Raw genomic sequence first — 26,696 nt, forward strand, 5'->3', positions numbered from 1 at the left:
AATAGTCCCGAGCAATTAAATAGGCCTCTAGCTACCATCCCAAACATACCAAACAGTCCATTGTATATAGCCAGGCACTAAGTTACAGCCGCATCTGTTCCAATTCTACAGACAGAGACTCTCACCTAAGAGATCTACAGCAAACCTTTTTAGAACTAAAATACCCAGCAGATGAAGTTAGACAACAGATCAACAGAGCCAGACTGATACCCAGAGAGAACTTGCTGCAAGACAGACCCAAAAAAGAAAATAACAGAACACCTCTAGTCATCACATACAGCTCCCAAGTTAAAACAGTACAACGCATCATCAGAGATCTACAACCTCTCCTGGACAATGACAGTTCTCTTTCTCAAGCTCTGGGAGGAAGACCTTTCATTGCCTACAGACAGCCACCCAGTCTTAAACAACTCCTAACCCACAATAATACTACAACCAGACTTAACACGGACACTGGCACCAGAGCCTGCAATAAACCCAGATGCCAACTTTGCTGCCACATACACCCGGACAACACCATTACTGGCCCCAACAACATCACACATACCATCTCGGGACTATTTAATTGCTCATCGTCTAACATTGTGTATGCCATCAAATGCCAACAGTGTCCTTCAGCTCTCTATATTGGACAAACAGGCCAAACCTTACGCCAAAGGATAAACGGACATAAATCTGACATCAGGAATCACAAGATAGAGAAACCAGTAGGAGAACACTTCAATCTCCCAGGACATTCTATACAAGATCTCAAAGTAGCTGTTCTATTACAAAGGAATTTCAGAAATAGACTGGAAAGAGAAGCTGCTGAATTGCAACTTATTACCAAACTTAAAACCATGGAGAGACCTGGTCTGAACAAAGACATTGGATTCTTATCTCATTATACATGACAAAGCCATTTTTCACCTTCTCACCCCTTGCTTTTTCCTGTAAGACCTATTGCAGTCGTTAAGAGTCGTCAACAGGCTCATCACAGCTATCTGCCAATCACCCATTCCCACCACCCTTCTGAGTAATACCCCTCCCCACCTTCTCACTATATAGAAGGGTCTGGAAACTTCTGTTTCAGTGTATCTGAAGAAGTGTGCATGCACACGAAAGCTCATACCTAGAACTAACTTAGTTGGTCTTTAAGGTGCTACTGGAAGGAATTTTTTTATTTTGTTTTGTGTGTATTTGAAGATATTTTCTTGTTTAATAAAGTTTATTAAAACAAAACATGGTTTTGCATATTGGCATGCAGCAGGATGAAGCCAGTAGCTTTGAAAAGTGGCATGATAACAGGGATGAAGATTCAACATTTTAAAGGGATTTAGCATCTTCCACAATTGGGTCAAACTTTACTTGTAGAGCATTGTAATAGGACCAGGCCTCATTGAACACCCAAGATTTAGTGAATTTGAGGTAGCATATAGAACATGCTGGGGCAAATGTAAAAATAGCAAAAAAAGCAAAATGTTATGTATCATGAATTATGAGATATTACTTTGGAGATGGCAGATGTGCAGTGTTTGCTGATCATAATTTTAGAAGTAGCAAAATGTATTCATATGTTGGCAGTAATAGTATTATGTCCAATTTTATAATTGTTATAAAATCTTTACTCATGTTATGTATTGGTACCTTAGCAGTGTTTGGATAAGCCAGATAAAGGCTTGCAGGTAACATGTGTCTAATGGGAAAAGGGTTGTAGTTCAATGGCAGAGCAGCTGTTCTGCATGCAAAAGGTCCTGGGATTTATCTCTGGAATCTCCAGGTAGGGGTGGGAGAGAGCCCTGTCTGAAACCCTGGTGAGCTGCTGCCAGTCACTACCAGATACTGAGGTAGATGGGACCAATGGTCTGACTCATTATAAGACAGTTTTCTGTGCAACTTTGTAGAACTGGTATATGTGAGGAACTGCATGCTTTCTGAGTGGGCTTTCAAAGATTTTGGGGGGAATTTTGTAGATAACTTTGCAATAACAAACAGGCTATTTTTGCTGAAAAATGATCATTTTTTAAAGAAGGCAGTGAAATTAGTTAGAAGGAAATTTGGCTGTACATTTTCAGGTGCAGTTTTTTTTTAAAAAAAATCAAACTTCAGTTTGCCACTGGCTACTCAGATGTTGGCAGCGAGTTTTCTGGAGGCTTTTCGGGATTTTGAATCTGAAAATAATAAAAGGTACACTCCAGATTTACTTCTGATATGTCCCTGAATGTACGAAAGGGAATGACCTGATTTAGCTCCTTACTTCTGGATTTTGTAAAAGTATTGCATTAGCGACACTAACGTACCATGGTGCCCTCTGCACAGTCCATGCAGACATTGGGATGACAGTGCAAAAGATGAAGCAAAGTAATGTGTGTCTTCAAAAGACGGTTACATTGGGACATAATTTTAAATGGCAGTTGGTTTAATATGTCTGCCTTTACTTTGCATTCATTTACAGCAGCATGGAAATGAGCTGTTTGGAAGAGCAAAGCAAGAGAAGGGCTGTGGTTGAGACGTAACTTAAGATTGCCACATCATACATCTTTTGCTGAAAGTACTTTTTAATAAGCAACTTGGAAGCATTGAAAACTATCATTTGGATATTTTCTTTAAAGCTTTTGAAGATCTAGCAGACAAGATACAAAGTCATGACTTAGTGATCTCATCTGTATATATGATCTCATCAATATATTTATTTCTTATGTAGGATGTAAATCTGAAGTGTCAGAGAAGAACAGATGGTGTGGAGGTTAGTGTGACAATTCAGATGACCAAAATTCTGGAGCCCAGTTCAGATCTGTGCATTCCATTTTACAACGTTGTTTTCAGGAGGTAAGTGGCTTTTTAAGCTAGGAATTCTCATCATTCTTTCAGTCCTTGAATTGAATGTGCTGCAAAGGTAATGTTATGTACGGGTAATTGTTTTGGTAGTTGACTGGTATCCATACATGAATTGGAAATCCATCTGTCTCAGGAGACAATGGAAGAGAGTACCTTCAGAGGTGAAGTCAGACTGTTGGAAGAGTTACAGGGCCTGCTGTGGCTGTAGAGACCAATACTGTAGCAGCTTGTCAAGGGCGGGAGGGACATCCAGCTCTTGCAAGACAGAGTCTGGACGCTGTCAACTGTTGTGTCTGTCACCATGTTTTCTCATGAGTAGTGGTATCTGACATGTTGAACTGTTGACATGTTGCCAGAGTGGACAAGGCATATTAATCATTATTTTAATCACAAGAAAAATACTGTTTCAAGTCATTTATTTTAACTTTCTCCCTGGAGAGGTCACTTTAGCACTGCTAATACAGCAAAAACAATGCAGGCAGCAGTAGTTAATAGTTATATATGCTCAACTTGATTGGCGTAAGTTACCAGTGCATTGTCTCCCACGACAAATGGATGCCAACAACAACAACAGCCTTTTCTATATAATTTTTTGCAATTTACTACTTTGGCTTTCAATTTTAGGGTGATGAGAATTTTAGATATGAAACTTGTTGGGAGGAATTTCTTTGACCCTACCAGTGCTACTGTGCTGCAGCAGTATAGGTTGGTATACTTAAGTGTTTTTCCTGTTTTTTACCTGGGCACCCTATCATTTGTAGTAGCCATAGGAGAATTATTATTGTTGTTTGAACTAAACTTTTATCTTGCCTTCCTCCAGCTACTGTACATATTGTAATCCTTAGGGATAAAAGATCTCCCTTGTTTTCCTATAAGGGAGGAAGGTATCCTCAGATGGTTTTCTCCTGTTTGGCAAGGCCATTCAAATCAGACTTGAAGTGCCTTTGTTTTATGGGAGAGAACCTCCTCCCAGTTCAAGTCATGCCTCACTCCAAGGGACAGGGGGTTGGTAGAGCTTTGCAGAACTCTTCAGTTTGCCTGGCAGCCTTGGCTACACAGCCACAGTGCTAATTCTTCTTCATCTAAGTTGGAGATTTACTAGTCAGGTCTTGGAGAACATGAAAGGCCTTACTCCACTGGTGTAGACATAAGTGAGTATCTTAGGTGTATGGAAGCATTGGTTAAGTCCTGTTTTTCCTGCGCACTAACTTTGCTCAGGAACTTTAGTCTTACATGCTAAAGCATAATTGTTTATTACTATTATTTACTCAGCTTATATACCACCCTTTATTAACACATTTTACGGAGCATCAGTAATAAAGACATAATAAAAAGCATAATAACAAATGGCATAATAATGAAATAATAATCTCCCCCCCCCAATCTTTAACAGGCCATAGATTATTTAATGTTTAAAGGCCTGGGTAAGGAGGACTGTTTTTGCCTGGTGCCTAAAGACATGTAATGATAGCGCCAGGTGAGTTTCTCTGGGGAAGAGCATTCCACAGGTGGGGAGCCACGACAGATAAGGCCCACTCTCCTGCTGCCTCCTTCTGAACCTCTCTGGAAGGAGGTACCGTATTTTTCCCTCTATAACACGCAGATTTTTTCTCCTAAAAAGGAAGGGGAAATGTCTGTGCGTGTTATAGAGCGAATGTGTGGTCCCTGGAGCCGAAAAATCAGGCAAAAATCAAATCGCGGCGCTGCACGGAGAAGCGAAACCTGAAAAGAGGAAGTGGCTGCTTTCCTGCATTCTGCCTCAGGGTCTTACTGTCCACCCTCCTCTGTTTCGTTGCTGTGTTTGCTGAAACAGAACAAAGAGCAGGGAAAGCCCCTCCCCTCCAGGCAAGCAGAGGGGAATTCCTCTCTGTGCTGCTGGGGGAGAGGGAGAGAGAGGGGAGAGGGGGAGGGAGGAAGGGAGGGAGGGAGGGAGAGAGAGAGAGAGAGAGAGAGATGGCTGGCTTGGGTGGGGGAAAACTTTTGCCTTTCTTTCCTCCCTCCCGTTAAATCCCTCTCCTGCATTCTTAGCCAGCTGCTTCTCTGCACACCCCTCTCATGTCCCTTCTTTGTTTTTCCTTCGCTCCCCACTTAAAATGTGGTTACAAAGCATAGATCCACATGGATCCTCAGGATCTTTGCATTGGGTCACCCCAAATTCACCATCAGATCACATAGCATGTCCATGGCTACAGCCTGCCCCCCCAAAATCACGCACCCACTGTTGCCTGGGGCTGCAATGGTGCAAAAATGTGGTTACAAAGCATGGATCCACAGGGATTCTCAGGATCTTTGCATTGGGTCACCCCAAATTCACCATCAGATCACATAGTATGTCCATGGCTACAGCCTGCACCAAAAAAATCACGCACCCACTGTTGCCTGGGGCTGCAATGGTGCAAAAACGTGGTTACAAAGCATGGATCCACAGGGATTCTCAGGATCTTTGCATTGGGTCACCCCAAATTCACCATCAGATCACATAGCATGTCCATGGCTACAGCCTGCACCAAAAAAATCACGCACCCACTGTTGCCTGGGGCTGCAATGGTGCAAAAACGTGGTTACAAAGCATGGATCCACAGGAATTCTCAGGATTTTGGCATTGGGTCACCCCAAATTCACCATCAGATCACATGTCTGTGGCCACAGCATGAAGCCCAAAAATGATACATCCACTGTTTCATTCAGAATGTTTTTTCCCTTGTTTTCCTCCTCTAAAAACGATGTGCGTGTTATGGTCAGGTGCGTGTTATAGAGCGAAAAATACGGTACATAGAGAAGGGCATCAGATGGCAAGCTCAGGGTCTGGCCCGGTTTGTATGGGGAGAGGCAGTCCTTAAGGTCCTGAGGTCTTGAGCCGTGTAAGGATTTATAGGTCAACACCAGCACCTTGAATTGGGACCGGAAACTAATTGGCAGCCCGTGCAGTGCTGCAGCCCCTTCTACTGTTTTTACAAGGTTTTTTAGCCACACGTTTGCAGAAATGTTTACAAGCAAAAAGTACATTTTTTTATTTTTTTCTATAATATTTATTAAAGTTTTTTAAACAATAAACAAAAAACATACATAATAACATAGTCTTTTCAAATTTCCACATTTCATTCTCCTCTTTGGACTTCCTCACATCTCTTGTTCCTGCATTCTGAACTCACAAATTTTGCTAGCAAATTTTTTACTTATTTCCATTCATATCATATAATTATCCAATATTAAATCTCAAATTTTAGAATTTAAATCACACTTTTGAGATCTTAATTTGAAATATTGTTTATCCAAAATTTGTCTTTTCTTTCAATTACATTCAAATTTATATTCCTTATTACTAATTTGTTGGAGCCGTGTTATTACAAATCTTACATCTTTCTTAACATTCATACAGTTTACAATGTTTTTGTAGATAATCCTTAAATTTCTTCCAGTCCTCCTCCACCAGTTCCTCTCCCAGGTCTCGGATTCTGCCAGTCATCTCAGCCAGTTCCATATAATCCATCAGTTGCATCTGCCATTCTTCCAGCGTGGGCAAATCTTGAGTTTTCCAGCATTTAGCAATGAGTATCCTTGCTGCTGTTGTAGCATACATAAAAAAAGTTCGATCCTTCTTTTGCACACTCTGGCCGACAATGCCTAAAAGAAAGGCCTCTGGTTTCTTAGGGAAGGTATACTTAAATACCTTTTTCAGCTCATTGTATATCATTTCCCAGAAAGCCTTCACTCTAGGACAAGTCCACCAGAGGTGAAAGAATGTTCCTTCAGCTTCTTTACACTTCCAACATTTATTGTCAGACAGATGGTATATCTTTGCGAGCTTGACTGGAGTCATGTACCACCTATATATCATTTTCATAACATTTTCTTTCAAGGCATTACATGCCGTGAACTTCATACCGGTGGTCCATAACTTTTCCCAGTCAGCTGGGAAAATGTTGTACCCTATGTCCTGTGCCCATTTTATCATAGCTGATTTGACCGTTTCATCCTGTGTATTCCATTTTAGCAGCAAGTTATACATTCTCGAAAGTATCTTAGAGCTGGGTTCTAACAATTCTGTTTCTAACTTTGATTTTTCCACCTGGAATCCCAATTTTTTATCTGACTTAAAGGCTTCTTTAATCTGAGCATAATGTAGCCAATCTCGCACTTTCCCCTTTAGTTTCTCCATACTCTGCAACCTCCAATTGTCTCCATCTTTTTCTATTATTTCCCAATATTTAGGCCATTTGGCCTCCATATTGAGTCTTTTCGGGGCCTTAGCCTCCATTGGTGATAACCACCTTGGGGTCTTGTTTTCCGCAAAAAGTACATTTATGGTGGAATGCCCTTTGGCCTTATTCGAGACAGTATTGTTAAAGAGATGGTGAAGATTATTGGACAAAACAAAACAAATTCCTTCCAGTAGCACCTTAAAGACCAACTAAGTCAGTTCTTGGTATGAGCTTTCGTGTGCATGCACACTTCTTCAGATACGTGTGTATCTGAAGAAGTGTGCATGCACACGAAAGCTCATACCAAGAACTGACTTAGTTGGTCTTTAAGGTGCTACTGGAAGGAATTTGTTTTGTTTTGACTATGGCAGACCAACACGGCTACCTATCTGTAACTGGAATTATTGGACAAAATATTGTCAAAACCTCAAAGGTTGTTTCTTTTCAGTGGCATTGACATGGGTATCCAGTGCAGCTCTAAGTAACCATCCCATCAGCACAAGGATTTATACTTAAACAATGAGATGTTCCTCTCTTTCTTCCCTGCTATGCTCCCTAAATCTGTTTTGGGGTTCTCCTCAACCCCCAGGAGCAGATTTGGGAAAGTGCATGTGGAAATGAGTGGGAAATGTCCCATTGTAGAGTCATAAATCCTTGCATTGATAGGATAGTTACTTAGCACTGCATTGGATACAAGACTATTATTATGCATGTGTGTTTGTGTCAGACCCCTCTAATCACTGCCTCATTGGCAGTCCCCCCCCCCCATGGAACGCCCTCCCATCAGATGTCAAGGAGATAAACAACTACATAACTTTTAGAAGATATCTCAAGGCAGCCCTGTATCAGGAAGGTTTTTTTAATGTTTGATGATTTATTATGTTTTTATATGTGCTTGAAGCCACCCAGAGTGGCTGGGGGATAATAGTAATCATCATCATCATCATCATCATCATCCTTGGATCCAGTAAGTGTTAAAAGCTGTTCAAGCATTCTGATTCTGGGAAATAGCCATGCTAAATTCCTGGTGTGGTGATGGGAGATTAAGGGGCTCAGTTTGAGACAGCAAATGGGTGAGGCCTTCTCCCTCAACAGAAAAAGCCAGAATTGAGAGCAGAGCTTGCAGTGATGTGACCTAGAGCAAGCTAGAGAGAGTGAGAGCGCATGCAACGTTAGATTTCTCTTTGAATCCAAGGCTACAGCTATGGGAAAAACAAGACTCATTTGTGAACCCCTCAGTTGCAGGATCAGGTTGTATATCTACAAGTAAATCATATATCATAAAGATACCAGTGTCTTCACTGTGCCTCATTTCCTAAAGAAAACATGGTAAGTGCCTGGAACCACTGGAATCTTGCACCGCTAGAAGATTGTGGTGGCGTGCAACGCCAAATATTGCACTATTGCTAGCAAATATCTGTAAAAGTAGTAACTATTAAGTCTAAAATGTCATGTATGTTACTGGCTGACATTGGATTTTTGACAACACATTCTGCTTACTACCTCGGTCTTGTATACTTTTAGTGCATTTCTAATACAAGTGCTGATGTCATAGCTGAAACTGAACTTTACAAATAAGCATCCTGTTTTGTGTAAAATTTCTTTCCCTAAAGATTGCAGATATGGCCTGGCTATGCAGCCAGTATCCGGAGAACAGACGGGGGACTATTCCTGTTGGCTGATGTTGTACACAAAGTTATTCGGAATGATTCTGTCCTGGATTTCATGTGAGTTAGAACTTTGAATGACATTTTGAATATTGGGAAGCATTGCATGAAATTGGGCTACTCAGTATCTCAAAGCCAAGCAGTCAAAATATTCCTGAAATAAGTCCATGAGAGAAACTCTCAATGTGTATACTTGCACTGGTTTGGTCCCAATGGAACTACGACAATGAGATAACTGGATTTCAGTCTCTGTTTCATGAATCTTCTTCTAGTCAGCCCAAAAAGGGACTCTAAATTATATATAACATGCTTATAAGAACCTCATTCAATACAAGCCTCATACAATGACAACAATTCTTAACATAATAAAAACTCAATGCATTACACTTGTATACATATGTAAAATCCTTACTTCCGGGTTGGTGCCTCCGGTAATGGCGGAATTCCTCTGATCGGGAGGAATTTGCCCCGTGGGAATTTGGGTCTGGCTGTCACGGCGAAGGCGGAGACCCACAAAAAATCACAGGCGGGAGAAGCCTGTGAGCGTGGGATTCGGCGGGCACCTTTTGCGCCTCCCCTACTCCCCTGCTCACGGGGAAACCCGGTTTCGGGGGTCCGGAGCGACGTGGGGTGAGCGGCGCGGTGCTTCGAATCGTCTGCTTCTTCCACGGAGCGAAGCCGCATAGCTGTTGCCAGAGAGCGCTGACTTTTTCCTGTGGTGCAATCCCCGGAACATAACCTTTATGTAAGTTGCGGGCTTACCATACTTCCAGCTGCAGTTCTTCACCAGCTCCAGATATGTCAGCTCAAAGTGCATTCCTTTTCCCAAAGGCATGCAATTTACCTACAGAGTCGAGAGAACTTCCAAGATGAGTGTACAAAGCAGCTAATTGGCAACATTATAATTACCCGTTACAACAACAACACTTACCGTATTGATGACATTGACTGGAACAAGACACCAAAGGACAGTTTTACCATGTCTGATGGAAAGGAGATCACCTTCATAGACTATTACAGGTAAGAGGTGCTGCTTAAACACTTGAAGTGTTAGCAGGAAACGAAGTACTTAAGGTTAAAACACCTGTTGTCTTCATTTTACATGATTCATGTTGCTTTCCTCTGGCTTAATGACAATTATTTTTAGTTTGTTATTTTTGTAACTTACATTTGGTTACAAAATGAACCTATTGCTCTTTAATCTGCATAATATTCCTCTTCCAGTAAAAACTATGGAATAACCATCAGGGAAGTCGACCAGCCACTTCTGATTCACAGACCCAATGAAAGAAAGAATCCTTCAGGGAAGGTGAGTTGTTGACCTTGCACTAATGGCAGTTCAAGTGCCAATGTCATGGGACAACAAAGTTTTCTATCTGCAGTTCTCAGAAGTAGGTCATGTGATAACTAGCTTATACAGGGAAGGACTTTCAGTAGTTTGAGAGGTGTTTAGACTCCGCTCAGGTTGTCAAAGGGAAGTAAACCCAACCCTTACTAACCCTTACTTGGTTGTTACTATACCATTTCTGATAATGCTTGTCATTTGTAACCTAAATCAAATTCTCCCTTAAGCCATTAAATTTAACTGTTGCTTTGGGAGCTATCAAATTCTTTGAGAATTAAAATAGGGAAATAGTGATTTAGCTCTGTATGTACAAGATACCTAATCTGCCATTCACCATAAAGCCCAGGGCAGTTACACCAGTTTAATCATACAATTAAAAAGAGGTAAAACTGATTATACATTTTTAAAAAGAAATCAATTTCAACAGAAAGCAACACAGTATGTTAAACCTATCCTGTAACCAGCAGCCTTCTCTTCACAAATTTACAATCTGACTGGGTTTTGGCCCCACATGCTGTACTAATATTCATTGTCTCTAATTATCCTGCAGCTGCAAAAGGGTGAAATCCTCCTGCTGCCAGAGGTCACCTTCCTGACTGGAATTCCTGAGAAAATGAAGAAAGACTTCAGAGTCATGAAGGTGGTTTGAGATTATTTGCTGCAATTGAATAGAATTGAATTTTTTTGCAAGTCTCCAATTTCTTACTTCAAAAAGCTTACCCAGAAACCAAGTTTTAGGGCATAATCTGATATTTTGTTCAGTGTCCCAAAGCATAGTGTTCAGAGCTCTTCTATTCTGCATTAGCAGAAGCCAGAGTTCTGTGTGCCTACTTTTTTCATTTGATGATGGATAGAGATTGGACTCTAGCAAGATGGCAGGAGGTTGGGCATTTGATGACCAGAATTTTTGGCTTGGCTAACAGAGCCAAAACAATTGTAGATCACTTTGCTAAGTTAACCAATTGGTGGTGGTTATTTTCACTGCAGATACATTATTTGATTATTTTTATTTATTTAACAAAATTTATATACCACTTGATTGTAATAAAACCTCTAAGTCAGAGCTTTCCAAACTTTTTATGTTGGTGACACACTTTTTAGACACGCACCATTTCACGACACAGTAATTCAGTTTTACTAGCAAGCCAGAGGTTTAACTAACCCCTTTCTAGCCCTGGGACGAGCATGGGGAGCGTTCGCACAACACATCTACACACTGCAACTGACACACTAACGCGTCGCAACAAACAGTTTGGAAAGCTCTGCTCCTTTTATTTTATTTTTTATTTTGACAAAGTAATAATAAATAAAATGTAAATAAAAATGTGCACCCCACTGCTGAGACCATTCCATTGTAACTATCCAACCTCCCAAAATTTCAACATCTCTTGCGATGGTTTGACCCCTTTCCATTTTAACAGTACAAATTATACAAATACCTTCCATATTTCCTCAAAATAATTTCTCCTGCATATTCCCCGTCTTACCTTAATAGCACATGTTAATTTATCATTAATGGCTATATCCCACACCTCTTTATACCATTCTTCCATTTTCTATTCTGCTTGCCCCTTCTATTTCCTAGCTATAATAAATCGTGCAGCTGTCAATAAATTTGTGAGCACGTCATTCATAGCCTGTGAACCTTCCACCCTATTGTAAATTTATAATAATGCTACCTCTGGACTTTTGGTCAGCTTTAAAAGCTCTGCTCTAAGTGGTTTGAAACTACCCATCTTGGTGTCACAATAGTTTATGATATGGTCAGCCATGGTATTCTTAAGGGGTGTCTCACTAAGATAAATTGCAGCTGAGCGCTGTACTTACATGGCTCTCACCAGTCATTCCTGAAAGGGAGGTATTTGCAGGTTGTGCTACTCATCCATGTTACTAGTGTACTTCCACAATAATATATGAAAACTTGACTTTCATCTGATCCTAGCGAGATGATGGAGCCCATGAATCTGATGGAATGGGATTAGGTGGGGTGAAGAAACTTAATTTACAAGATAGAATTATTGATTGAATGTGGGAGCAAGTTTACAAGGGAAGTAGATGTATATGGGCTGCTACAGTTGGGGTTGCACCTTTAAACATCAGTTTGTCAGCTTGAGTGCAGTTCTGAATAAAGCACTGCTTTTGGATGTCCTCTTGGCAGCAGTGGCCAAGAGTGCATTTTACCACTTGTTCTTTTGGCTCAGCTATGCCCTTTTTGTGGAGAAAGCAGACATGGTCATGTTGGTAGCCTGGAGGCTGCATGCAGACCTCATTTTACATGCCCCGCCCCCGAAGCTGCCTCTTTCATTTCATCACAGTTCATTCCTTTGTTCCTTCTTTACAATCTGATTTTTCTCTATTTTTTTAGTGTCTCCCCATCTTTCTATGTAGCCTCAGAAAGCTATTTTTGAAAGGGTAGCATTAAAAGGGGGGGGGGTGTATGGATTGTTTGCTTTTTCCTGTTTGTATAGTTTGGGGAGGAAGAGAATTTTCCCCTGCAATCTGTCTGAGAACAAGTTTAATAGGCTTGCTCTATGTATGTGGTGCACACTAAAGTCAGAAAGGAATTACAGAGCAATATTAGTTTTTGTACTAAAAAAATAATAATTCCACTTACTTGAGAGTAACCCCACCAGACTTGACAGAGCTTACATCTTTATAGACCTGCATAGGATTGGGAATTCTAATCTAATAAAATTATGGTGAAAATTGAAGCAAGGCAGTTTGTGTTCCTGATTTAGTTAACCCACAGCAGTTTTTTCCTGTGGCTTGGCCCCTCATTGGCTCCAGCTCTGCCCACTACCAGCTTGTCTGCCAACAGATTATTGCCCACGAGAATATGACTCTCAACAGAAAACAGGTTGCCCACTTTTTCTTTTAACTGATAAAAGTTGCTGGTTTGCTGGATAGTGTAATAGCTTCTCTTGACGTTCCTTCACAAGCTTCTTCGTCCTCCTGCTACAGGATAGTGTCCCAGTCTGTCCTATGTTCTGTTCCTGGCACTCATCTGCTATAAATCTTCATCTTCATGAATAAGATAATTTTGTAGTTAAGGGCATGCGAAAAAAGACTGTGTATGATTTACTTGTCCTACAAGGTATCCCCCCCCCCAGCATTATTTGAACCTTCTTGTTGAATCAGAACTTTCAGTGCAGGTGGGTTGTGACTTCTAATCTGAATATAGCTTCATTAAATGGTTCAAAATTATTTACATGAGGTACGTCTTGTACTGATAAAAAAAAGAAACGCAAAAGCTCAGAAGGTGAAGAACCACTGTCTTCCAAGCAGTTGATTTGCCTAAATCTCTTTAAAAATACATGGTGAAGCACATGCAGATACAAATTTCATTTTTCCCCCTCCCCACCTACCACTTTGGTCCCTCTTATTAGGACCTTAGCCAGCAGATCAACCTGAGCCCTAAACAGCACTACCTAAGTTTGAGACAGCTTCTGAGCAGAATTGAGAAGAATGAGACTGCCCACAATGAATTGTCAAGATGGGGACTTCATTTGGACAATGATGTGCATAAGGTATTTGAATCAAGGAGGAGCCTCTGGCTTTACGTTAGTCTTGTCTGATGACATCATTCTGAATTCTGATTCAAACATGACCTCCATAGCAACTGATCTGCTTTTAGAAGAAATATAATTATGTGTTAAATATATTTAACAATTGGATACCCTTTTCAGGTTATCAGTAACTTCAGCCTTGATATGGTTTAGAAAAGCGTAGAACATTTTTTCTACAGGTTCCAATAAACAATAAGTTTAACATTTATTTACTATTTATTTCATAAAATTTATACACTGCTTGAGTGTAAAAAACAGCAACCTAAAAATAGTTTACAAAATGATAAAACAAATAAAATCAAGACAAATTTACAGCCATATTTTAAAAACATATAGAGAGCCAGTATGGTGTAGTGGTTAAGAGCGGTAGACTCGTAATCTGGGGAACTGGGTTCGCGTCTCCGCTCCTCCACCTGCAGCTGCTGGGTGACCTTGGGCCAGTCACACTTCTCTGAAGTCTCTCAGCCCCACTCACCTCCCAGAGTGTTTGTTGTGGGGGAGGAAGGGAAAGGAGGTTGTGAGCCGCTTTGAGACTCCTTAAAGGGAGTGAAAGGCGGGATATCAAATCCAGACTCTTCTTCTTCTTCTTCTTAAAATACCAATGGATTAAAATTACCTGAACTTTCTAAGCATCTGGGTAGGCTTGTCTAAATTCAAATGTTTTTAGCAAATGCTGAGAAGAGTACAGTGAAGGCCCCTGCTTGATCTCAATAGGCAGGGAGTTCCAAAGTGGAGGTGCTGCCACACTAAATGACCGACTTCTGACAAAGGCGCAATGGATATTACAAGGTACTTGTAGTAGTGCCTGTTCTCCCAATCAAAGCAATGAGTGGGCACGTGTGGGGTAAGGGGATCTTGTAGGTAAATTGGTCCTAAGCTGTTAAGGGCTTCATATACTAATAGTAGCACCTTGAACTTGGTCCTGTGGCGAATGGGCAACCAGTGCCGATCTCTGAACACAGGCGTTAGATGCTGACAAGGCCTCTCTCCTGTCAGCATTTGTGCTGCAGCATTCTGCACCAACTGCAGCTTCCAGATCAAGCACAAGGGAAGCCCCACATAGAGCGCATTGCAGTAATCCAGTCTTGCAGTAACCAACACAGGAACTTCCTTGGCAGAGCTTTCCCAGTCCAGGAATGGCCATAGCTGTCAAACCAGTTGGTAAAAGGCTTTCTGAGCTTCCAGTGACAGAGCTGGATCCCCAAACTTCACCCCCAAACTGTGAATCTGCTCCTTCAGGGGGAGTGCTGTCTCATCCAGGGTAGGCAGCTGACCAGTTACTCAGACATAGGAGCTACTCACCCCACGGTGCTTCCGTCTTGCCAGGATTCAAGCTTGGCTTGCTTTTCCTCGTCCATTTCACCAATGCATCCATGCAGTCGCTCGGGGAATTGCACTGCCTCTCCTGATTCACATGTTATGGAGAAATGGAGCTGAATATCATCAGCATACTGGTGGCACCTCACCTCCAAACGCCTAATGATCACTCCCAATGGCTTCATGTAGATATTAAATAGCACTGGGCATAAGCGAGTCCCCCGCAGCACCCATAATGTAGCCATTCTCCCAATGCTACTCCCTGGACTCACTTTTGAAGGTAGGATTGGAACCACTGTAAAACAGTGCCCCGAATCTTCATTCCCCAGAGCCAGTCCAGGACAATTATCATGGCTGATGGTATCAAAAGCTGACAAGAGTTCAAAAGCAGGAGTAAAGTTGCACTCCTCTCTGCAAAGGTCATCCATCAGAGCAACCACGGCTGACTCAGTTCCATGGCCAGGCTTGAACTCAGATTGAATGGTTTTAAATAATCTCTGTTCTCCAAGAATGCCTGCAGCTGCCCCGCCATGACCTTCCCCAGAAAGCCTCTCAGTGCAGTAGGAACCACTACCTCACCCAGCGAAGTGTTAAGCAACCTCTGGACCCTGTGGGGGTCAAGGGAGCACATGGTCAGATGGGAGCAATTGTGTCAATCACCTGCTTCATCTTGCCATTGCATAGGGAGACCGAGGCTTCAACAAGATCACCAGTTTTCTCCATTGGGAAATCCCCTGGAGCATTCAGGGACACATCAAGTTCCTTAAGTCTTTGAGGGCAGGCCATCCAAATGGGTCCACACCTCTTAAATAGGGGATTTGCCACTATCAGTCAGGCTTAACCAGATAATGGTCTGACCATGATCTTCAGTCTGTCCCTCATGTTACTTGCCCATGAAACATTTGCTCTTTATGCATATTGCTGCAGATGGTGTATTCATACTTCTACAGAAAGTTATCCTAGTTACATATAAATTATTCAGGTTGCAAAACTCTGTTGGTTGCAATCTTTAAAACACAATAAAAAGAAAACATTTAAGTTGTAGCATAGTTCTTAATTATCAGCTGGATAGCTTGGTTGGTTAGAGCTTGGTGCTGATAACACCAAGGTTGCAGGTTTGATCCCCGTAAGGGACAGCTGCCTATTCCTGCATTGTAGGAGGTTGGATTAGAGGATCCTCAGGGTCCCTTTCTATGATAAAGAAGAACAAGCCAGTTAACACACAAATATTTTAATGATAATTAGAGTTCAAATAATAGTTACAGCATAAAATATTCTGCAAAAAAGTTTACAAATGCTGCGTTGTTCACTATGGAGTTAACCCTATGCTTCTGGAAGCCGTCAAGAGTGGTGGTAATTAGAAGGCCCCTAGTTTCAGTAATCATTTTGCTCACAGGCCACCAATCCTGGTGGGATGCATCGTAGGCAGCTCATAAAAATCTCTGGCTAGTGATCTGTCTCTGCAGTTGCATCACCACCATGACACAGTTTAGGGGAGAAGCTACCCTGGGAGTCATTTTCCACCTAGACAAATGGCTGACCATTAGCTGAAGCAAAATAAAAAAAACCCTTCCAGTAGCACCTTAGAGACCAACTAAGTTTGTTATTGGTATGAGCTTTCGTGTGCATGCACACTTCTTCAGTATGCGCGTACACACTTAAACTTAGCTGTTTAAGTGTATGGGGAATCTAATATTTTGGGGTTGTTGTTCATTTTTGAAGAGATTCAAGCTTTTGTGTGACTAACCTAAGCAGAAATATGCTATCCTTCAACCTATTTGTTTCCCTGGTCCTGCTTCCCTCTTATGGAATCTTCTGTACTAGACAAAAGGACGTATTCTCCCCATGGAAAGAATCAACCTGAAGAATACCTCCTTCAATACATCAGAAGACCTAAACTGGTCCAAAGAAGTAGTCAGAGAGGCCTGCATCTCTGCAGTAAGTTTGATCTCAGACACTGACAAAATTCCACACTGATACAGTAGATCCCACATTCATCTCTGTTTCCCAGATTGCCTTCTAGAATATTTGAAAGAACACCTTCCTCTGGACCAGAGATTATTTTGGGTTAATGAACTAGAACAGAGGTTTTCAACCTTTTTCAGTCCACAGCTCCCTTGACCAACTACATTCTTTCTGCAGCTCCCCTAAGGAGAAACATGCTCTGAGCCTCAGAAGCCCACACCTTGCCTACAGAGCTGGCAGCCCTTCACCCTTTTTTGAACACCCTCCCTTGTGTAGTGTTCTCTCAGCCTCCTCTTCCCTCCCCCCTCTCCTTGGGAGTCCTCTGGGCAGCTGCTGCAGCTGCCCCTGGTCTGTGAGGCCCCTCCCCCCACCCCAAATAGAGGTGCCACCTCATACTGCCCCACAGGGGCCTGGGAAGAAGATGCCCCAGCATTAGTGGCCTAATGGAGACTGCCAAAGGTGAATGTGAGGCCTTGGAAGTACTCACTTTGGTAGGAAGCAGTTGCAGCAGCAGGTACCTCTGGGCTTGCATGGCGGAAAGGCTTCCTGTCAGTGCTGGATACTCATTGCATGCAGCAAGCACAGTGCCTGCCTGCCCAGCCTCCCACTTGTCCGTCCGTTCCCAACAGCAAGGGTTGGTGGACTAGCTGGCTGAGCTCCCTCATCCACTTGCTTCTTTACCTCAAGGCCACCTCAGCTCCTGGCAACCAGTACCCCTGGCCAGCCCCAGAGGCACCATTAGCCTGGGGAGCTTGTAGCCAGGGCCACTGCAACAAACAGCTGCACAAGCCTTTGGAATGCAGAGACGTGAGAGGGCATCAGAGGAGGGAGGGAAGGAAAGAGGGACCCCTGAGCATCATTCAAGGTGCCCCAGGGTGCCATGGCACACTGGCTGAAAACCACTGAACTAGAAGGATTACCAGTTGCCTGAAAATGCCCTCTTCAACTGACATTCAGAGGAGAGACTAGCTCATGTTTACCCCAAGGAGCTGTGAATCTACATACAGTGGTACCTCTGGTTCAAATGGGATCCGTTCCGGAGGCCCATTCGCAACATGAAAAGAGCGCAACCTGAAGCGCCATATCTGTGCAGGTGCTCTGTGCAATTTGGCGCTTGTGTGCATGCACGAAGCGCGATTTAGTGCTTCTGTGTGAGCGGTGAAACCCGGAAGTAACCCTTTCCAGTACTTCCAGGTCGCCGCGGGACGTAACATGAAAGAATGTAACATGAAGCAAACGTAGCATGAGGTATGACTGCACTAGTGAGATGGTTAACACAACTATCTTTATTTTTACATGACAGATCTGAAATGGTTGGCATCCTTCTGTCTCAGGAGATAATGGAGGAGTGCGTTTTTGGTGATGAAGTCAAACTGTTGGAAGGTTACAGCGCCTACTGTGGCTGTAGAAACCGATATGGGATAGACGTGTTTTGTTGCATCTGGGGCCGATGAAGGCATCCGGTTATGTGGTTGCAGATGCACCATGGCATTTTTTCTTCTCCGCATTCCTCCCTGCAGTCATTCCCATTGCTTCTGCCACTGGAAGAATGTCCCCCTCAATGGTGAGAGGGAGGCGTTGTGGCACATGGCATTATTGCTTGGCTTTCCTGACCCCTGCTGGAGAAGCCAAGCAGCAACGCTTTGTGGAATGCCTGACTCCCACCGAGTTTGGGGAGAGCCAGTGTTTTCCAGTGGTGGAAGTGTGTGGAGAGGGGCATGGTATGACAGTGGAAATGGTGGGGATGTAGGAGGCGGGCAGGAGGCAGCAATTGCCATTTTGCCTTGGGTGGCAAAATGGGGTGAGCCACCCTCTCTCCAAGCAGAAATCTACCAATTTTTCCACCTGTCTTTCTACTTATAGAGCAGGAAATATGGGTGGACTTCCTTGGCAGGAGATGGAGAAGAAGATTCCTGCCTACCATTGTTTGGGGTCTGTTTAGTGATAGAAGTGAATAGTTGAACCTAGTAGTGATAAGATCATAAGAGGTTTTGTGAGTAGTCTGTATCAATCCTTTTGAGTTGGAAGAGGCTGCACTACGTATGCTGACTTCAGTTCTCTTCTTAGATTCCAGTTCATTACTGGGCACTGTTTTATCCGAAGCGGACAATAGAGCAAGCACGTGAACTGGTCAGCATGATGCAGAAGATCTCTGGCTCACTTGGTATCCAGATAACTCCACCTGCTTGGAATGAATTGAAGGATGACCGAATAGAGACTTACGCCAGAGCTCTCAAATCACTACTAAGTAGTGAGGTATTTTCATAACGGAGTTTTGAGTATTGAAACTTTCTAGTTGGTATTGCTGAAATAGCAACAAAGGGCATTTTATTGTAGATATAGTAGTGGACATCTAATGAGTAGAAGTATTAATGGTTGTAGGTGCAGTTCTGTGCATCTCGTGTCTTCTACATTTCACTGAAGCCTTATGGGAAACAATAATTGGCTAAAACTGCCAGCTTAAATATAATGAAGTTTGCTGGGTTGCTCTGTAATATACAACAAATGTCTCCATAATATCCTGTCACCCGAAGTATAAATTGACTTGGCATTTATCCAATTAACATCTATATAATAAGCTTATTTAGCATTCCAGGTTTTCTAGTAGCCTGAATATGATGGGAAAGGGTGTGGTTTCATGGTCTAGTCAACATTCTACAGGAGACAGATGTTATTGGGGGTTGTTGAGGTGTTTTGTTTTTATTTTGATTATGTATTTTGTGGTTTTGTATTCTGATTTTATCCTGTGAACCTGAAAACTGCAGGTATAGGGTGGTATACAAACCTGCAGGTATAGGGTTGTATACAAATTTAATTATTATTAATAACAAGGGCAGAATTATATATTATGAACACAGCAGTCTGCTGATGAAATCTTCATGTCAAGTTCTCTGCCTTCTTGTTGGAGTGATGCAAAACACTCCAGTGCCCAATGTTATGAGGTTTCCTGCCTGTCACCAGCAGCGGTAGCGGCCTGTGATGAGGCAAGCTGAAAGTGATCATAACATTGGGAAGAACTCTGCATGGAGAGGCTGTTTTTCTAGTAGTACCATGTTGGGTGTATTTATCTTAATCCAAAATTGCCAGGTAAAATTGATACTGAGCCCCAACATGGGGGAAGCAAACTCTTATCAGTTTTTTTGTGGGATTGGGCAACCACTTTCATCTCTTCGGAAAGAGGGGATAATTCATTGCTTTGCTTTAAATTGGCTTTTATAACTTCATTACACAATCACATCTGGCTACATGGCATAGTAATGTCTTCATACTGATTTGGCTGGAAAGAAACAGTCCTGGTTGATTAAAAGTGAAGCAGCTGATGAGAGGGTTAATGCATAGTTAAGCATTGTAGGTTTGGGGAAAATATTTAGAGCACCCTGAAAATCCATTTTTTAATACTGTAAACACTCAATTGTGAACATGTTGTCAAAATCCTAGGTTAGACTATTATGGGTATTTTATTTGTCCATAGGGACACGGGTAGCAGTGGGTTAAGCCACAGAGCCTAGGACTTGCTGATCAGAAGGTCGGTGGTTCAAATCCCCGCGACGGGGTGAGCTCCCGTTACTCGGTCCCTGCTTCTGCCAGCCTAGCAGTTCGAAAGCACGTCAAAGTGCAAGTAGATAAATAGGTACTGCTCCGGCGGGAAGGTAAAGGGCGTTTCCATGCGCTGCTCTGGTTCGCCAGAATGCTGGCCACATGACCCAGAAGCTGTACGCCGGCTCCCTCGGCCAGTAAAGCGAGATGAGCGCCGCAACCCCAGAGTCGTCCACAACTGGTCAGGGGTCCCTTTACCTTTACCTTTATTTGCCATAAAGTCATAGCCAGATTGAAAACTGTGAATGCTCATGTTCTTTGATGAAATTTTGTGCTGCATAAATACCATTAAACGTTGGTCAATATAGCAGTCAGCCTGCTGTTTCACAGCTTGTACAGTTAGAACATGATTATGTAAACAATTCTAGCTCTTTCATTATTTATTTTATTTACTGCTTTTATATCCCACTTTTTTTCTCCAAGAAGCCCAATGTGGTGTGCATGGTTCTACCTCACCTCATTTAATCCCTACAACAACTCTGTGAGAAAATTAGGCTGAGAGGCAGGGACTGGCCAAGGTCACCCAGTGAACTTCATGGCCAAGTGGGGCTTTGAACCCTGAGCTCCCAGGTCCTAGTCCAACATACTAACCACTACACCATACTAGCTCTGATACAGTTCCCCATGATTATAGCATTTACTGTTCTAGTTTTTGATGTGGTAATGTTATTCTTTTGTAAGTCTAACCAGTAGTCCCTCCCCCTCCCATTTTTTAAAGGAAACTCTACAGTTGGTAGTTTGCATTATCACTGGGACTAAAGATGACTTGTATGGGGCCATTAAAAAATTGTGCTGTATACAATCTCCGATACCTTCTCAGGTAAGTCAAATAGTTGACTGCATAATTCTTATGCTGATAATGCTTTGGGCACCCATGCCTACCTGAAGGCTTGCATGAACACCAGATGTGCATCCAGAATCCACCCCACTGCTGGGTCTGCATATGCCTGGAAGGAGGGCAACTGTAGGGCCCCTTATGGACTTTGTTTGCACAATCTATGAAAGATTCTTGTATTCCCATATAGTACCTTTCTTTAGGAATATTCCTATCTTTCTTTCTTCATGCTGTACTGCTTTTTCATAAACGGGAAACTTTTTGTGCAGTACTGCCCCCGATTGGATACAAAGCGTTGCCCATTGAGACTGCTAAGCAACAACATTCACATAAAATAGGATGCTTCTGTGTAGTTTTCCATCAAGTTTTATTCAATATTTTCCCCACTTAACCTGCAACAACTCTAAAAGGAGCAGGAAAAAAAAGAAATATAAATGTTTTGGTTTAGAGTATGTTAAGGACTGCCTTCTTCCATATGTTTAGGGAGGTTTTTAATGTTTGATCTTTTATCATGTTTTTAGTGTTCTGTTGGAAGCCGCCCAGAGTAGCTGGGGAGGCCCGGCCAGATGGGTGGGGTATAAGTGATAAATTATTATTATATTATTATTATTATTATGTTTATTCCCACATGCTCTGTGCAGCATCTGAGGGCTTGTTCCAGATTGCCAAAGCTGTGCAAGGTGTCACACACTGATGCGGAGCAAGACCTTCATGTTGGTTCCCATCTTGTGAAATGCTCTTCCATATGAAAACCACCAAGAACAGACATTGTATATCTTCAGACTGGTGTATATTGTTGAAAACCGGTTTGAAATCACATTGTGATAACCAGTTCAAAATATCTGCCCTGATGATAAACTGCATAAAACCAACTTTGCTGACTCAGCTCTCCCCTGTCTCCTGCAGGGGACAGCAAACCACAGAGCAGGCACAGACCGGGAACTTTGCTCTGGTGCCGCAGCCATAAGCTTCTTTTCCTGGCAAGCTGAAAGGTGCTGGGAGCCGAGTTTAAAAAATAAATAAATAAACCTTGCCACCTTTAAGCCTCTTCTTTCCTCCCTTCCTATTTCCCTTCTCCCCTTCTGTCTCTCACACACCCAAGCACAGAAGGAGGGTTAGAGATCATACTAAGAATAATCTGACGGTAAGTAAGATGATAGAGAGGAGCTTATTGTAGGTGATTGTTCCTTGGATAGCTCAATTGGTGGAACATGAGACTCTTAAGGATTAAGAGCTCAAGAGTCTTTGGGCAAAAGATTCCTGCACTGCTGGGAGTTGGACTAGATGACTCTTATGGGCCTTTCCAACTCTACACAATAGGCTGGAAGGTGGATGAAGGGTGATTGGTTAATGTCTTGCTTGGTGTTAATGGTGCTCAATATGTTCTTCTTCCATCAGGTTATTAATGTTCGAACAATTACAACCAATCCTAGCAAATTTAGGAGCATAGCACAGAAAATTCTGCTGCAGATAAATTGTAAGCTAGGTGGCGAACTCTGGGGTGTGGACATCCCTCTGGTAAGTTATATAAAAACTTACTTTTACTTGGGGAAAACTTAATTGGTAAGCATACCATAGTGAGACTTGCAGATCATGCAACAAGGTTGCAACTTTGTCTCTTTTAATTCCAGTGCTTTCTCCAGTGCAGTGTTGTTGTTTTTTTAAAAAATCTGTCTGTATTGATTGCAGTTTTGAATTATGGACACACTAACTACTGCACTGCAACGGGGTTTTTTTTTAAAAAAAATATTTTTTTGCTTTCCAGAAAAAGTTGATGGCAATTGGCATGGATGTATATCATGACCCCAGTAGGGGAAAGCGTTCTGTGGTTGGCTTTGTGGCAAGCATCAATCAGTAAGTACAGTTTGTTTGGAAAGACCTTTAACTTCTTGGTGTCTGGGAATGAAAGTCTGTTCCAGAACTGTGCTCACTGTTGTGTCCTGAGCAGTCATTGTTAACAGCTGTGGATGAAGATTTGAGTTCCATGTATCCTTTGACCAGTGTTTCAGAAAAGTTTATATATAGCACAACTACTTTCTCAGAAATCAGGAAATAGCTTCACTCATTTCCAAGCCAGGATGAATTCATACCTCTTATGCAGGACTTTTTTTTCAGCCAGCACTCAGGTGGGCGTCATTGCCATTCTAAGAGAATGAGGGAGGTGTTCATGATGAGTTACAGCCCCTTTTTCTAGAAAAATAGCACTGCTCTTAAGGCTTCAGTCTCCCTCTTCATGTCTCCACTCCCCTTGCCTGTATTACACTAGAGTATAAAAAGTGCCATGGCAGTGGTAGCAGGCTGGAAAGGAAAAGAAATTTCATTCTCCACTCCCTCCCTGTTTTGGATGCAGTGTGGCAAGCATAGTACCCTCTGGTAAATGTAGGTTTGCCATATTTCAAAAAGTGGAAGTCTGGACAGTTTTTGAACTGTTTTTAAGGAAAATTGTCAAAAACGACACTGCAGACACGGGTTGCCATATGTCCAGATTTTCTGGGATGCTTCATCGATTTCCGCCCAGACACAGCTTCCGACCGTCGATTGCCAACTATTTCCAGGAAATTTTGGACGTATGGCAATCCTAGGTAAATGTCCTTTCCTCAAAGGCTAGTGATGTCATTTCTGGTAGGTGAGAAGGGAACCACCCTTCCTTCTCTCTGGCACTCCAGCCCAAAAAGTAGGTGGGAGTTAAAAGGAGGTTGGGGCTGGGTAGAGGGGGATCTGGGGGTGCAGAATTGAAGCTAGATAAGAGTCTGGAGGTTGTCATGGTCACCTTGCATTTAAGGCAAGCTCTAGGAACGCTTGGGACTTTCAGAACATGGCACTAAATTCATTTTTGAATCTGATACCTGGGATTCTTTTTTTCTTCCCTTTTTTTTTGCAAGCCCAATATACTGTATTTTTCGCTCTATAAGACGCACTTCCCCCTCCTAAAAAGCAAGGGGAAATGTGTGTGCGCCTGATGGAGCAAATGCAGGCTGCGCAGCTTTCGCTGAAGCCAAGAGAGCAAGAGGGATCGGTACACACCAATCCCTCTTGCTCTCCTGGCTTCAGGGATAGCCGCCCGAAGCCTCCCGAGCGCAGCGGGAGCGCTCCCGCTACGCTCCGGAGGCTTCGCGTTGCTTTCGCTGGAGAGGCGCTGCGCAGCTTTCCCTCTCTGCGCAGCGCCCTGTTTCTCCTCCTGCTTTGATGGAGAGGCGCTGAGCAGAGAGGAAGAGAATATTTTTTTTTTCTTGTTCTCTTCTAAAACTAGGTGTGTCTTATGGTCGGGTGCGTCTTATAGAGTGAAAGATATGGTAGATTGATACTGGAGTGTGGAAGGGATTTGTTTAGTTCTTCATTCTCAAAATTGTCTTCCGGCTCTGTGATGCAGTTTTCAACAGGAAAAGGGCTAATCTCTCGTCTCCCTCATCCCATGCTGCAGTCTGGATCCAGGTTGCATGTCTCCCCTCATGTAGCTGCTGCTTTTTTCTTTTCTTTTTAAAAGGAACAGCTTTTATGCCTCCGAATACCAATTGCTGGGAATTGCAGATAGGGACTGTTCTGTTGTGCTTAGGTTCTGCTTGCGGGCTTCCCATAGGCCTCTGGTTGGCCACCGTGAGAAGAGAGTTCTGGATTAAACGGACCTTTGACCTGATCTAGTAGGCTCTTATGCTTTCATGGGATTCAGAGATTCAGATTCACAGGTTGCTTGTATTTTAATAATCTCTGTGATAGGGTTTCCAGATGTCCTCTATTTCCCGGACATGCACTCTTTTCCCTGATTAAAATTTCCATCTGGGCAGATTTTTTAAATTGGGCAAAATGTCGGGGGGGGGGTTGCTTGTTGTTGTTTGTTTGTTTACAGTAACCCCAGAAAAAAATCCTAGTGCATTAGACTCAGATCTAAGCTAGTCTTCAACAGAGAATCACAAAACAGAGCAGCATCTTAAACTAGCTACATACTGTATAAATCCATTCTCTTGTGGCTGACTCACTGGCTCAGCTACGGGATCTTGGAGAAGGAGTCTGAGAAGGCAAGAGTTAACATATCCCTGCCCTTCACGAGAGTCCATATGTACATGTTCAACAGTTTAATAAATTGAGATGTGCACACTGATGTTCCCAAAGATGGGAACATGAGTCCCAATACTTTCATGTGGCAAGTAAGAAAGCAAAATGTCGTATGATTATTTGGTTGTGGAATGTTAAGAACATTGCTACTAGCAATATATCATAGCTTCTATAGCCTACATATAGTAGGGTTATTTAAAATGAAAGTCGTAATAATAATAATAATAATAATAATAATAATAATAATAATAATAATTTATTATTTATACCCCGCCCATCTGGCTGGGCCTCCCCAACCACTCTGGGCGGCTTCCATAGAAACCAAAAATACAGTAAAATATCACACGTGAAAAACTTCCCTTAAGATGTCTTCTGAATGTCAGGTAGCGATCCGTCGTTAAAAGTAGAAGTCCCAAAAGGTGTCCTCTTTTTGGCTCATCAAAATATGGTAAACCTACCTATCACTGCTTTTTAACTGCATGCCTGACATCTGACAGTGGCTTGTTCCAATTGCATTGATCGCTGATTTGTTTCTAATTCATTGTGCTTATGAGCAGTGTGAACATGTTTATTCGGGAAAGCTTTGGGTGTGAATTTGCATTTGACTGCTGATAGTAGTTGCAGGTGGCGCTGCAGGTGGCGGTTCAAATCCCCGCGATGCGATGAGCTCCCGTTGCTCGTTCCTAGCTCCTGCCCACCTAGCAGTTCAAAAGCACGTCAAAGTGCAAGTAGATAAAAAGGTACCGCTCCGGCGGGAAGGTAAACGGTGTTTCCGTGCGCTGCTCTGGTTCTCCAGAAGCGGCTTAGTCATGCTGGCCACATGACATGTACACCGGCTCCCTCGGCCAGTAAAGCGAGATGAGCGCCGCAGCCCCAGTCGTCCGCGACTGGACCTAACGGTCAGGGGTCCCTTTACCTTTACTAGTTGCAGTTAGTATTTTGTCAGTATTGCTTTAGATGACTGTGTGTTGTTCATTTTTCATTATGTTTAAACTTCTCAGGCGAGGTGTCTCTTTGTGATGCATTTTCTTTGGGGTAGGTATTACAAGATAATAAAGATAATAAATGACAATTATTGCCTGCCTATATCTGAGTACAGCAGGGCAGCTTGGGCAATGAGTGTACAACTGATGGCTGATACAGTAACTGAGGGAATTTGAATACTTTAATTACTTTTTCTTGGTGTAATAGGATTCATGCTTTGTAACCCTGTCTTGTTTAACCATTAGTCAGTCAGTCAGTCAGTCAGTCAGTTTTATTGCATATAGCCAAAGGCTGCCACAATGTACACAGGATCATTCAACAAGTAAAAGAAAATATGCTGAATTAATACAA

The 26,696-nt window shown here is 42.5% G+C and overlaps 1 protein-coding gene across 2 annotated transcripts in view; it reads left to right on the forward strand.

Moving 5' to 3' along the window:
- Positions 1–26,696, forward strand: part of PIWIL2 (piwi like RNA-mediated gene silencing 2) — a 54,894-nt gene that overhangs the window by 16,857 nt on the left and 11,341 nt on the right. For both annotated transcript variants that reach the window (XM_081843859.1, XM_081843858.1), the window contains exons 8-19: positions 2,684–2,808; positions 3,442–3,522; positions 8,633–8,746; positions 9,518–9,706; positions 9,911–9,995; positions 10,582–10,671; positions 13,418–13,558; positions 16,739–16,852; positions 18,947–19,135; positions 21,195–21,296; positions 22,710–22,829; positions 23,077–23,165. In XM_081843859.1, coding sequence (XP_081699985.1) covers positions 2,684–2,808; positions 3,442–3,522; positions 8,633–8,746; positions 9,518–9,706; positions 9,911–9,995; positions 10,582–10,671; positions 13,418–13,558; positions 16,739–16,852; positions 18,947–19,135; positions 21,195–21,296; positions 22,710–22,829; positions 23,077–23,165 — 1,439 coding nt within the window. The remainder of the gene's footprint in view (positions 1–2,683; positions 2,809–3,441; positions 3,523–8,632; positions 8,747–9,517; positions 9,707–9,910; positions 9,996–10,581; positions 10,672–13,417; positions 13,559–16,738; positions 16,853–18,946; positions 19,136–21,194; positions 21,297–22,709; positions 22,830–23,076; positions 23,166–26,696) is intronic.

This window comes from Podarcis erhardii, assembly GCF_964252035.2.
Source record: "Podarcis erhardii genome assembly, chromosome: 16".
Classification (NCBI taxonomy): domain Eukaryota; kingdom Metazoa; phylum Chordata; class Lepidosauria; order Squamata; family Lacertidae; genus Podarcis; species Podarcis erhardii.